The sequence below is a fragment of the Lipotes vexillifer genome, unplaced genomic scaffold (assembly GCF_000442215.2).
Source record: "Lipotes vexillifer unplaced genomic scaffold, Lipotes_vexillifer_v1.1 scaffold263, whole genome shotgun sequence".
Classification (NCBI taxonomy): Eukaryota; Metazoa; Chordata; class Mammalia; order Artiodactyla; family Lipotidae; genus Lipotes; species Lipotes vexillifer.
This window is the reverse complement of record NW_006796752.1, coordinates 3196537-3210688: the sequence shown is the minus strand read 5'-3', so window position 1 is coordinate 3210688 and position 14152 is coordinate 3196537. Positions and strand designations below refer to the sequence as shown.

At 42.9% G+C, this 14152-nt stretch overlaps 1 protein-coding gene across 3 annotated transcripts in view; it reads left to right on the top strand.

Annotated features, from left to right (window-relative positions):
* The first annotated feature begins 4728 nt into the window (after positions 1 to 4728).
* Positions 4729 to 14152, top strand: part of ABCC5 (ATP binding cassette subfamily C member 5) — an 88575-nt gene continuing 79151 nt past the window's right edge. Inside the window, exons 1-2 of one of the 3 annotated variants that reach the window (XM_007468933.1) lie at positions 4729 to 4836; positions 8180 to 8363. In XM_007468933.1, the coding sequence (XP_007468995.1) occupies positions 8235 to 8363 (129 nt within the window). In that variant the 5' untranslated portion in view covers positions 4729 to 4836; positions 8180 to 8234. Of the gene's footprint in view, positions 4837 to 8179; positions 8364 to 14152 lie in introns of those variants that run through there. The other 2 variants (XM_007468935.1, XM_007468934.1) reach the window with 2 other exon arrangements.

Below are 14152 nucleotides of genomic sequence, written 5' to 3'. Positions count from 1 at the left end.
TTTTGTTTTTATAACTGGCAGAAGAATTCAGGAGTGCCACAGCAGATGTGGGGTGATCACACTTGACATTAGCTCCTGACATGCTGGGTAGAGGAGGGTGTCAGGGGGCTGCTGGAGTAGAGCATTTCTTGTATCAATGAATGGGACCACCGTCCATCCAGTTCTGCAACCAGAAACCAAGCTGTTACCCATGGCACCTCTCTTTCTCATCCCACAGTATCTAATCCAGCAACGTTTCTCCATTTGACCTCTTAAATTTCTCATGAGTCTGCCTACTTCTCTCCATCTTTCTCACCACAGTTCTAGTCCAAGCCACCATCCTGGATGACGAAAGTCACTCCTAGCTTGACTCTTCTCTTCCATTCTAGCTGTCTCTAATTCTTTCTCCAGTCTGCCAGCATCAGGGAAGTTTTCAAAATGTAAATTTGATTTCTCAACGCTTAACCCATTCACCTTTTAAAACCTTGCAATGATTGGTTTTTGCTCTTACTCTAAAGACCTATAACGTGATCTACCTTTGGAGACCTTGCCTTCCTTCTCCCACCACCCGGCCTTTGTTGTTCCCTCTGCTTGGAGAGCTCTCTCCTCTGCTCACTTCCACCATCTTCCACCTCGCTAACTCCTACTATTCTTCAGATGTAACACTAACCTTTCTTTTCTGGTACATACCAGTTATAGTTTAAATTTGGATTAATGTTTATCCAGGACTCTAAACCCCATGAGGGCAGGAAACTTGTCTGTTTTAGCTCCATTGTACCTCTATCAAATATTGAATAAATGACTATATTGAGTACCTTACACAACATAAATATATTTAACAATTCTGCTTGCAACATAGATTCTCTAGCCCCTTGCCTGAAGGTTGGAGAATATCAGCCTCTGACCCAAAACACTTCACAACATAAATACACTTCAAGGAGGGGATGCTTTGCAATTAATACCATGTAAATAAGTTAAGTCTTTGGCCCAGGCTATCCTTGGACAGGCCGAGGTAGTACCATAGTGTATTGAGATGTTGAACCAGGGTTGTATAGTGCTCATTCATTTTTTAAAAACCTATTTTTGAACTATTCAGGGAGATTTTTGAAGATTTTTATTTTATAGGAAGGTATCAAATATGCAGCTTTTGGGTACTACAATGTTTGAAGCATGGTTGGAAGTACCAGTGTGCCTTGGAAAGGTGGCTTGAGCTGTGCTGAAAAAGGTTTTTCTTATCCCACCAGATGGCCAGAGGTGCTTAAGGAATTCTCAGTAGATATATATCTATATATCTATACCTATATTTATATATCTATATCTATATAAATCCTCAAGATTTTTCTGTTAAATTGAACGCATCCCCACTGAGAGGAGAAATGGTTTGTTCCTATGATACTAAAACATTTTTATTATGGAATACTTAAAGGCTACCCAAAAGTACAGCAAATGATTTTAGAAGCACCTGTGTATCCACTGCCAAGCTTTGTTAAATTTTAACATTTATAAGTCATTTTTACAAATTGATGTATAGTTGATTTACAATGTTGTGTTAGTTTCTGGTGTACAGCAAAGTGATTCAGCTACATATATATATATATATATATATATATGCATATAATATATATAATATATATAATTGTTCTTTTTCAGATTCTTTTCCATTATAGGTTATTACAAGATATTGAATATAGTTGCCTGTGCTATAAAGTAGGTCCTTGTTGTTTATCTATTTTATATATTGTAGTGTGTATCTGTTTTTTCTTTTAAATTTATTTATTTTATTTATTTTTGGCTGCGTTGGGTCTTTGTTGCTGCGTGCAGGCTTTCTCTAGTTGCAGCGAGTGGGGGCTACTCTTTGTTATGGCGCACAGGCTTCTTATTGCGGTGGCTTCTCTTGTTGCGGAGCACGGGCTCTAGGAGCATGGGCTTCAGTAGTTGTGGCATGCGGGCTCTGTAGTTGTGGCTCATGGGCTCTAGAGCGCAGGCTCAGTAGTCGTGGCACACAGGCTTAGTTGCTCCCCGGCATGTGGGATCTTCCTGGACCAGGGCTTGAACCCGTGTACCCTGCATTGGTGGGCGGATTCTTAACCACTGCACACCAGAGAAGCCCAAAGTCGTTTCTTAAAGAAATAAAATATTACAGAAACAGATGAAGCCCTTTGTGTATCCTTCTCTGATCTTATTCTCCTCCTTCCAACACCAGAAGTAATTACCCCTCAGATTTGTTGTTGATCATGCCCAAGCCTGGCTTTACATTTTTTTTTTTTTTCCGTACGCGGGCCTCTCACCGTTGTGGCCTCTCCCGTTGCGGAGCACAGGCTCCGGACGCGCAGGCTCAGCAGCCATGGCTCACAGGCCCAGCCGCTCCGCGGCATGTGGGATCTTCCTGGACCAGAGCACGAACCTGCATCCCCTGCATCGGCAAGCGGACTCTCAACCACTGCGCCACCAGGGAAGCCCCTGGCTTTACATTTTTAAACACACATGTGGGGCTTCCCTGGTAGTGCAGTGGTTAAGAATCCGCCTGCCAATGCAGGGGACACGGGTTCGAGCCCTGGTCCGGGAAGATCCCACGTGCCGGGGAGCAACTAAGCCTGTGCGCCACAACTACTGAGCCTGCGCTCTAGAGCCCGCGAGCCGCAACTACTGAAGCCCGCGTGCCTAGAGCCCACATTCCGCAACAAGAGAAGCCACCGCAGTGAGAAGCCTGCGCACCACAATGAAGAGTAGCCCCTGCTCGCCGCAACTAGAGAAAACCTGCGCACAGCAAGGAAGACCCGATGCAGCCAAAAATAAATAAAATAAAAAATACAAATTTATTTAAAAAAAACAAAAAACCCGCTGACCTTCAAAGCTAAATTCTCTGGGGGCTCCTCCTCCCGTCGCCAGACCGCCAGGCTGAGAAGCCTGACGTGGGGCTCAGAACTTTCACTCCAGTGGGAGAACTTTTGTGGTATAATTGTTTTCCAGTTTGTGGGTCACCCACCTGATGGGTATGGGATTTGATTTTATCGCGATTTCGCCCCACCTACCACCTTGCTGTGGCTTCTTCTTTGCCTTTGGATGTAGAGTATCTTTTTTGGTAGGTTCCAGCTTTTTTTGTCTATGGCTGTTCAGCAACTGGTTGTGATTCTGGTGTTTACATAAGAAAGGGTGAGCTCACATCCTTCTGCTTCACCATCTTGAGCTCATCTCCCTGGGTGTCTTTTCATCTTTGAGTGGCTGCTTGAGTTTTCTTTTTTGTGAACTGTCTGTTCACCTCATTTGCCAATTTTCCTATTAAGTTATTTACCATTTACTGAGTTGTAGAAATTATTTGTATATTCTGTATTAAAAACTTTGTCAGGTATAATTTGTGGTTTATCTCTGTACTCTGTGGCATCTTATATAGAAGTTTAAATTTTAATATATTACAAATTTATCAAACTTTCCTTTATTAATTTGTTTCTGTATCTTGTTTAAGAAGTTCTTTTCTACTCCTAAGTTCACATAGATATTTCACATTTTCTTCTAAACATTTGAAAGTTTTCCCTTTCAGTTAGGCCTTTAATCTATGTGAAATTGATTTTTCGGTGTGGTATGCAGTAGTAATTCCTGAGTTTTAAACAATATGTATAACCAATGGCTCCAGCGCTATTCATAGAAACTTTTTTCTTCCTCTACTGATTTCTAATGTTTTCTCCGTTACAGATCAAGTTTACATGTATGAATGAGTCTGTTTCTAGGCTCTTTATGGTATAGTAATCCATCCTTGTGTAAGAACACTGTATTAATTACTTCAGCTTTATGGTACCTTGGTGTGCTTTTTTTTTTGGCTGTGCCATGGGGCTTGTGGAATCTCAGTTCTCAGTGCCCTGACCAGGTATTGAACCTGCGCTCTCGGCTGTGAAAGAGCAGAGACTTAACTACTGGACCGCCAGGGAATTCCCTCCATTTGTGTTTCATACTAGCTAGTTGTATAAAGGTAGAAGTCACTTTCCTTACTTTTTTTTTTTTTTTCAATCTTTGGAATGGATAATCATAATACCTATACATAGAGTTGATATGGAGACTTTTAAAAATAAGCGTGTAAAGCACCAGATACAGAACAGGTAGGCACTCAACACAGTAGTTATTTATGTTATGATCGTGTTGAAGATACAGATGAAACACCAAGAGAAATAAAGTGATCAGTCTCTTTGGAAACCTCAGTTTCTATTGGCATGCCATTTCTAAGACTCTTGCCACTCTAAAAACTGTGATCCTGGCCTTTATTTGCTAGAAACCAGGCAGCATAACATTATGTGATGGGCAGTGGGATTAAAAGGAGAAAGGTGATAGCGCAGAGTCGTGAGCACGCAGTAGTAAAACGTGAAAGGCCACACATAAGATTTGGGGCTGGCTGGTCGCGAGGACTGTGAGGCTACGATGACCTTCACAGTGCTTTCCGGTGCATAAACAGCCAAGCACCGCCGTGACCGCCCTGCCTACAAACACTGTGCTGCCCGCCCACAGAGGGCTACTGTCAACCCTCCCGGCCATCCACTGGAACACAGGGCCTCAGAGAAGATTCCAGACAGGATCGCAGAATCTCTGGGAAGGATGGTGCAGAGCCTGGAACGCGGTGGAAGGGAGGAGCGACTTGCACCTCCTCCAGGCCTTCTACAGTGCTTCTGGGAAATATAGTTCTTTGCCGCGAATCGAGCCTCGGGCTCCTGGAAGGGGGACTACAATTCCCTTCAGTCTTGGGAATTCTTTGTGCATCACGCCTGCGCAGTCTGGCGGCCAATGCCGCTATAAAGGCTTGTTTTGCTCCGGGGCTGATGCTCGGGAGCGTGGTCGAGTGGCCGACGCGGTCGTTTTGGAGCTGGGGCACTGGTAGGTAGCGGCGATCGCCGTACCCCTTCTTCTCCCTCGGGTTGTCGCGGGAACTATCTCCCATGTGTTCCGTCCGGAGGTGGGGGACTGCGATCGAGGATGCGAGCAGGATCGGGGGAAGCCGGAGACCTGAGAAACGGGGCCAGGCTTCCCTCTAGTCTCCCGCCGCCGCCTCCTCCTCGGGACTTGACCCCTGAGGGCTGGTGGTGAGGTGGTGAGGTCCTGGCGTCGGAAGGCAGGTAGGGTGGGATGAGTGGTCGGTGTTGCCGGCCACATTCCCGGCTAACGCCACCAGGGGGCGCTGCGCCCGCGGCCCGTGGGTGTGGGTAGCTATCGCCTCTGCGGGCCCGACGAACTGGCCGCGGGAACGCCCTAGGGCCCCGGCATCCCAGGCGAAGCTGGCCTGAGAGAAGCCCCCATCCTCAAGGTTGTAGGGAGGCGGCTTGGGGCACCCCCGCTCAATCCCCACAAAGGAGACTGAGCTGCCAGCGACCTCAGAAGCCAACCTCTCGTTTTGGCGAATGGGTAGAGGGAGGTTCGTGACAGAAGCACGCACAGCAAACACTTGGCAGAGTCCGGAATGGAATCTAGATCTCTTGACTGTCATTAGTGCCCTTTCCCCTTCCGCCGCACAGAGCTGCATGGTGCTTTGTATTTAAAACGTAGGGGTCGTTGGTTTCTGCACGGACGTGGGGAGGCAGGAGGCAGATGGGCACAGGAAAGACTGGCAAAGTTTCGGGAGGTTTTGAAGAAGATGAATAGGTCATTCTGGGGTCTCCAGCGTGAGTAAGTGAAGTGTGCAGAAGGCCGGGGCACAGCAAGTGGATATCAAGGGGGTGGTAAATACATATCCTTGTAGCTTCAGGTCTTTTTGTGTAGCTGCAGGGCTTGGAACCAGATTCCTGAGGTGTTGGAAACCTAAGGAATGTTGTAATGAAGGCAATTTGGAAACACCAGTCTGGCTACTTACAGTCCTCGTAATCCTGTGTAGCCCCCTCCCCCCATGCAGTTTCGACTGCATCATCGTGCAGGAGAACGTCTACACTTTTATCACTGGAAAGAGAGTTTTGGTTAAAAAAAAAAAAAAAAAGGCCATGCAGTTTCGACTGCATCATCGTGCAGGAGAACGTCTACACTTTTATCCCTGGAAAAAGAGTTTTGGTTAAAAAAAAAAAAAAAAAAGGCAGCTGACCAAGTGGCCTCTGCGCTGAGCACCTCTCTGGGTTCTCCCACTTCGAATATTCTGCTAGTGCCATCGTTCAGCTCTGACTCAAAAATAAAAATACCTTCCCTTTTCCCTCTCTTAATAGTTGGAGCAAGTTAGCATTTTTAAAAAGACTTTTAAACAACTTTAAGGGAGAACAGAAAGAAGAAAAGAGAGAAATACAAAAGGTATCCCTAAAAAGTCTAGCTAGTGAACTTTCCTTAACTGTTTTCTTCAGATTTGGGCCTTGTTTCCCAGACCCATTGGACTTCCTAGCTCTTGGCTGGCCTCCATGTGGGCTGCCCTGTCTTATATCCCTGATCCACAGAAGCTGGAATCCTCCTGTTCAAGGCCAGGAGATACTAGCTTTGTCCCTGCACAAGGCTTGCCTACTTTCATAGCTGTGCCTCTTTCCCCAGGAAATTAAAGAAGCAGGAGTGTTAGAGGGAATGGGAAATTGCTCCCCACACCCTTCCAACATAGAATAACTTGGAATAAAGTGATTGAAAGAAACTGAGGTTACATGAATTCTTAGACAATTGAGATGATCTTTGTGTTCTTCCTGACATGGCATTTGATATTGTGAGTGAGTTAGAATACTTTGGCCTCTTCCCTTTCAAACTGCCTCCCCTCCACTTGCCTTTTTTCAAAATAGGACTAATCTTTTCTGCTTTCCAGATAATCAGCTAGGCTGGGGAACCTTTGGAGGGGAAGGTTGGACTTCAGTGATCCCTGTAAGAAGGATTATTCTGATCTGCAGCAGCATCTCGACATTGGGGACACTGGCAGATGCCAGGTCTGTTTATAGTTTAGGCTTGCTGAGGTCTCAGTGATGTGATTGCTGTGTTCTTGGTTGTAAGCCGGTGTTCTTTATGGTGCAGTTTGTCATTGGACAAGGTGACTTTTTCCTTTGAAGATAAGTAACTTAGCAGTATCAACTCAGGGTACTTGAGCCAGACCCCTGAAAGGCAAGAAGTAAAGCTTTCTTTGTGCTGGAAACACATCTCTGGAGGAGATTTAGTCCTTTTTATTTAGAGGATTTGTAAGTGTTCTCCTTTTTTTCTGATACCTTAAAAAATGAGTTGTAGCTATCAGAATCATGTCCGTACTGTTGTACTTTTAAGTCTCCGTGATAGCTAGGAATTTATGGAATTCAAAAGGCAACACAGCTACACTTCTTTAATTTCTAGTGAGGCTGGTATGAAAATTGTTTTCCCAACTTGTACCTGGGAAGCTTTGAACCATCTTAGAGTGGGGGAAATGTTTTAGAGACATATGCATGTGTTTTGTTTTTTCAGAAGTAACCAGAGTTGATATCAGATATTGATTAGAGATAACCAGGCTAGCAGGGGTTTAGAACAGAGTTTCAGGTAGATACGAGGTAAGACTTAGTAGGACAGGGTAGGGAATTTGTTTTTGTTATTGTTTTTTAATAACAGCTTTGTTGAGATATTTTTGTATCATGAAATTCACCCCTTAAGTATACAATGCGGTGTTTGGTTAGTATAGTAACAGAATTGTGCAATCATCACTTCTATCTAATTTTAGAACACTTTCAGTAACCCAAGGGGAATTTGTTTTTAAAGGTAAAGTGTAGTATTATTTTGTGTTTTAGCTATGTAACTTCACAGAGCTTTAAAAGCATCAGTTAACGCATTACTTAATTATAAAAATACAGAGATGGGATATATCATTGGTAGAATAAGTGTTTTATAAGTTTTCATTTAGTAAAATTTTTCTGTTTTAAAATTGTGGAATTTGTAATGCTTGGAACAAACTTAAATTGTTTCCAGAAAGTCTTTTTTTTTTTTTTAAGACGTATATAAATGCTCTATACATTGTGATTGAACATAGTTGAAGGTGAAGAAGGCGGGTGTCTCTATCACTGTGTATATTTTTTTAATCTTTTTTCCCCCCCTTAGAGGTGGGAGGAGAGAATTCTTCTTGATTCTATCACACTGAATTTTTTTCTTGAAAAAATTAAAGGGTAATTGAAAGATTTTTGAAAATTTATTTTTATAGATATAATGACAGAAAACTTTAATGCTTTTGTCCCTTTTCCCCCTATTTTAGAGCACTTTCACCTATGATGAAGCACAATTTAGGAAATACCTATCCTTGATGAATTTTTAATTTCAGAAACTCTCAAGTGGAACCAAGAGTCTATGAGCCCTGGCACCTCCACTCAGAGAAGATGAAGGACATTGACATAAGAAAGGAGTATATCATCCCCAGCCCTGGTTATAGAAATGTGCGGGAGAGAACCAGCAATCCAGGGCAGCACCGAGACCGCGAGGACTCCAAGTACAAGAGAACTCAACCGGTCAGTACTGCCTTGCTTGAGTCCCTCTTCTTACCTGCTTGCGGTGCTAGACCACACCTTCTCTCTTCACAAGATGCCTAATTTAAAATAAGTTTCTTTTTCTTTATTGGCTTTAAGTCACTGTTAAGAATTTATGGTTATTTATGAGAGAGGAGAGGTTGGCTCTCAGCTTCTCACCTATTTTTCCCCTTGGGTTTTCCTCTAAAAAGGCTTTGCTTGAGAGAAGACAGTTTATGCCAGGTGGGATAGGGGAAGGCCTGGGCAGGGAGCAGAGGGAATATGAACCATTAAACTTCATTCATGTACGTAAAATTGTTTTCTCCCTCTGCCTCTGTTGTCTGCCTTTAAAAGGTGACTCCTTTGGAGATTTTCATTCAGACTTCAGTGTGTACTTGGAACAGTTCTATATCATTGGAGGATAATCAGTAAAATTTTCAAGTAAACCCATGAGTGTAAAGGAGCCTTTAGTTAATAACCTAATTTCCTCCAAGGGAAATAATGAATATATATTTTAAACTGGAAGAAATACCTTTATTCAGGGGAAAAAATTATACCTTTTCTTGAATTGCAGAAGTAACTAATAAGGAAGAACAGGGGTTGCTGGGTAGGAAGTTGAGGTTTGTGTTCATCTGTTTGTTCCGTGAAAATTGGAGAAAGATATGGCTCTGCAGCTGACACTGGAGTTTCATTAGCCTGACATTACCTGTCCCTCTTTGCTACCTGAAAGCTGTTGCCTTATTAATCAACATTTTCTAACTGATGGTTGTTTTCTGTTTCTACTGTATATTATACAGTGCTTTCCCATTCGAGCTTAACTTTGGGGAAACATAGATTCAATGAAATCAGTATCAAATCCTTAAGGTGCCAGTTTTGTACCTTTCCTTTGTCCCTTTGTCCAAACCTTATGTTAATTAAACACATATCGGGTATCTTTTGAATGCTAGACACTGTTAGTATAGGACTTAAACTGGAAAAAGTCACAAAGGTAACGCTGGAGCAGGGCTTTGAAGACTGATGAGGTGGGGATGCTTTCAATCTGCTTAAGTCATCTGTGCCTTAGTGGTTTATGAATAAAATGGTATCAACGGTAGAACCTAACTCATGAGTTCCCTTGAGGATTAAATGAGCTAATACATATAAAATGCTTAGAATGGTGCCTGCCACATAGCCTGTGCTCAAAAAGTGTTAGGTCTTAGAGCTAGTTGTCTAGAGCATAGGATGTATGTGAGAAAGCTCTGCACGCCATGCTAAGGAATCATTTACTATGGGTGTCGGGGAACTATTGGAAGCTATTGAGAGGATGTTTTTCTTTTAACTTTTTTATTTTGAGATAATTGTAGACCCACATGCAGTTGTAAAAAATAATACGGAGAGATCCCATACATACTTTATCTAGCTTCCCCCAGTGGTAACTTCTTGCATGCTATAGTATAATATCACAACAGGATATTGATTGACATAGATACCATCCAGCCACCTTATTAAGACTTCACCAGTTTCACATGCACTCATTTGTGTGTGTGTAGTCTATGCAATTTTTCCACATGTATAAATCTGTATGACCAGTACCCCAGTAGAGATACAAATCAGCTCCGCCAAAAGAATCTCTCATGCTCCCTTTTTAGAGCCACAGCCACCTCCCTTGCCCTTTCCCCCAATCTTTTTTTTTAAATAAATTTATTTATTTATTTATTTTTGGCTGCGTTGGGTCTTTGTTGCTGCGTGTGGGCTTTCTCCAGTTGCAGCGAGCGGGGGCCTCTCTTTGTTGCAGTGTGCAGGCTTCTCATTGCTGTGGCTTCTCGTTGCAGAGCACAGGCTCTAGGCATGCGGGCTTCAGTAGTTGTGGCACACGGACTCAGTAGTTGTGGCTTGCAGTCTCGAGAGCGCAGGCTCAGTAGTTGTGCACAGGCTTAGTTGCTCTACGGCATGTGGGATCTTCCCGGACCAGGGCTCGAACCCATGTTCCCTGCATTGGCAGGTGGATTCTTAACCACTGCGCCACCAGGGAAGTCCTGGTCTCTCCCGCAGTCTTTGGCAACCACTTACCTGTTCTCCATCTCTGTAATTTTGCCATTTTAAGAATGCTGTACAAATGGAATCATATAGTGCGTAACCTTTTGACATTGGATTTTTTCACTCAGCCTAATTCCCTTGAGATCCATCTAATTTGTTGTGTGTATCAATAGTTCTTTCATTTTAATTGTAATTTTCCATGTTATAGATAGACCACAGTTTGTTTAACCATTCATCTGTTGAAGGACATTTGGGTTATTTCTAGTTTGTAGCTATTACAAAAAAAGCTGCTCTGAACCATTTGTATATTGGATTTTTTTTTTTTTTTTTTTCGATATGTGGGCCTCTCACTGTCGTGGCCTTTCCCGTTGCCGGACGCGCAAGCTCAGCGGCCACGGCTCACAGGCCCAGCCGCTACGCGGCTCACGGGCCCAGCCGCTACGCGGCATGTGGGATCCTCCCAGACCGGGGCACGAACCCGTATCCCCTGCATCGGCAGGCGGACTCTCAACCACTGCGCCACCAGGGAGGCCCTGTATATTGGATTTTGTGTGAATAAAATTTCCATTTCTCTGGGTAAATTCCCAGGAATGTAATTGCTGGGTCATGTGGTAAGTGCATGTTTAGTTTTATCAGAAACTTCAATACTCTTTTCCAGAGTGGCTGTATAATTTTACATTCCCACCAGCAATGTATGAGTGATCCAGTTTCTCTGCATTCTTGCCAATATTTGGTGTTATTAATTTTATTTTAGCCATTCTGATAGGTATGTCTGATATCTCATTGTAGTTTTAATTTGCATTACCTAATGGCTAATGCAGTTGAGTTGAGATTTTTAAGACTTGATTTTTATCTCAGGAAGATTAGTTTTGAGACAGTGTAGGAAAAACCTGTATGAGAGAAAGAGAGACAAAATGCAGGGAGCAATCTGGAGGCTTCTGTGCCAGCCCATGTGAAAGAGGCAAGGGGTCTGTATCCAAGAATAATAGTGAGGATGGACGAGAGGGGAGAGATTTGGGGGCCTCTCTGGAAGGGGAGGGAAACACTGGGGTGCCTGGGATTCATGGTAAGGATTTAAAACTATTGATGGACACATGGGAAGAGAAGGAAGGAGAGGAGGTAAGAATGCGTTTGCTTTTGAACATGTGGAATTTGAAGTGCATCCACATGAGATGATTAGTAGATAATTAGAGCATAGGCAAGGAGTAGAACAGGGACAAGTTTTGGAGTCATTAGTGCATCCATGTAGATGAAGCCTTAGCAGTGAGCAAGCTTGCTCATGGGTAGCTTGTAGAACAGGAAGAGATGGAACCTGGGAAGGTAGTGTGTGGCCCTGTGAAATTTCTGGCGACAGAGGCCCTGTCCAGTTGGTTAGAGCAGAACTGACATGAGGGTGTGCAGTGGGAGCAGCAAACTTTCCTCTGTGGGTGGAGAAGAACTGGAAACGGAGTCACTGTTGTGCCTTTTGTCCCCTAAATTAGTAAGTCAGGCACCAGACAGCAAGTTTCCTTTGTGTGGCTGAGCCTCATCTTGAAGAAACAGGAGGCTGATACCAACCACTTTTATAAAATCTGAGCAGTCCACATGAGTTTCATTTTCATTATCCTTTGATGTTTCCTAAACTTTTACATTTGAGTACTGTTTTCCTGTTTTTTACCATATCCTGTACCCTCTGAACTTTTTTTTTTTACTTAAACTATTTCTTTTAGATTTTTTTTTTTTTTTTTTTGATGTGGGCCATTTTAAAGTCTTTATTGAATTTGTTACAATATTGCTTCTGTTCTATGTTTCGGTGTTTTGGCCACGAGGCATGTGGGATCTTAGCTCCCCAACCAGGGATCGAACCTGCACGCCCTGCATTGGAAGGCGAAGTCCTAACCACTGGACCGCCAGGAAAGTCCTTAATTCTTCTAATATACTGGCTTTTCTTGCTCAGCCTTGACGTAAGCAATAGAATCATATGCAACCTATTTTTTACACACGTTAAAAGGAATGTGTAAATATCAAGTGTTTTAAAAAGTTCACATACCACCTAGAATCTTCTTGCATATTACCTGTCAAAATCCAGAATCTTAGATATAAATATATCTTGAACTTGTCTCATATAACAGTTTGCTAATAGAGGAAATTAGCAAGTTGACAAATTTCTGGTTCAGCGATAGGTTACAAATGGGTAGTTTAAGTATTTGGGAAGTAGAATGGCTGTATAAGCATACCATTTTAAGAATGTAAGTAGAGGGACTTCCCTGGTGGCACAGCAGTTAAGACTCCGCCTGCCAATGCAGGGGACACGGGTTCAAGCCCTGGTCCGGGAAGATCCCACATGCCGTGGAGCAACTAAGCCTGTGCGCCACAACTACTGAGCCTGTGCTCTAGAGCCTGTGAGCCACAACTACTGAAGCCCGCGTGCCTAGAGCCCACGTTCCGCAACAAGAGAAGCCACTGCAGTGAGAAGCCTGCGCACCACAATGAAGAGTAGCCCCTGCTCGCCGCAACTAGAGAAAACCTGCGCACAGCAAGGAAGACCCGATGCAGCCAAAAATAAAATAAATAAAAATTAATTAATGAATTTTAAAAGAATGTAAGTAGATAATTGGGTAGAGATTACAGTTCCCTGTCTCTTGATCATAACCATTGTTTCCATATCAGTTGTTAGAGATGAAGTCTGGGATGGGACCTCCCAGATGCCAGGCATGTCTATTATCCAACAGAAATAAAAAAAACAGTACCTCCCAAAGTAACAAAAGATAAGGATACATCATCTGTGGCTCTTAATTGGAAAACAAGGTTTTATTCACCACCATTAGCCTTCAATAGGTCCAGTTAACATGGACACATGAAACTCAAACAGAAGTCAGAAGCAAAGCATCAGGGATTAAATTCTCATTTTAAACAGGCAGGTGATTTTTTTTCCTCTCAAGCTGTAAGCAAAGTTGCAGAGTACACAGTTTGCCTGTTTCTTAATATTGTGACCAAATCTTTTGGAATACTCTTTGGGAAAATTGCTCTAATCATTCACGTTTCAGATATTTGTATCACATCTGCTTAGAGCTAATTAAGTTAAAAATAATGCATTTTCACACCTCCCCTTTGTTCAGGACTATTGAGTTAAAGCTTATGGCCACACACAACTTGATGATTTGCAGACATCCTTTAATCCTGAAGTGCTAATTGGGGTGCCTTCTGTTGCTGTTAGTTCTTTGAGCCTAAGTACTAATCTTGGCTGGCGTTAGGCTGGCATTATTTCAACTAACAAAGATTTATGTCCAGACCGCTCTTTAACACTGTCCCTGTGTCTGAGGCATGACTCTCCAAGCACAGCTCCTTTTCTTATAACTGAATTCAGATATGCACATGTCGATCACGTAACTCCACCAAGTCTGGTTGGTTTGTGTGTGTTTTTTTAAATTGAGGTATAGCTGTTTTACAATGTTGTATTAGTTTCTACTGTACAGTGAAGTGGAGTTCCATGTGCTATACAGCTGGTTCTTATTAGTTACCTATTTTATATATATTAGTGTGTATCTGTCAATCCCAATCTCCCAATTCATCCCCCCACCCCCAGCTTGGTTTGTTTTAAGATGTGATGTTTATTCACTTTTTTAATTCAGCAAACATTTGAGCACTCTCCAAGATGCACGCACAGCCCTGAATGAAGTGTTCTGGTGCACATGAAGATAAATTAGTGCTGGGCCTGCCTGCCCTCCGTAACTTAAACTCATAGGCATGTACATAGATTACTGTAATTTAGATGCTATGGAGATTAAAGGAGAGAG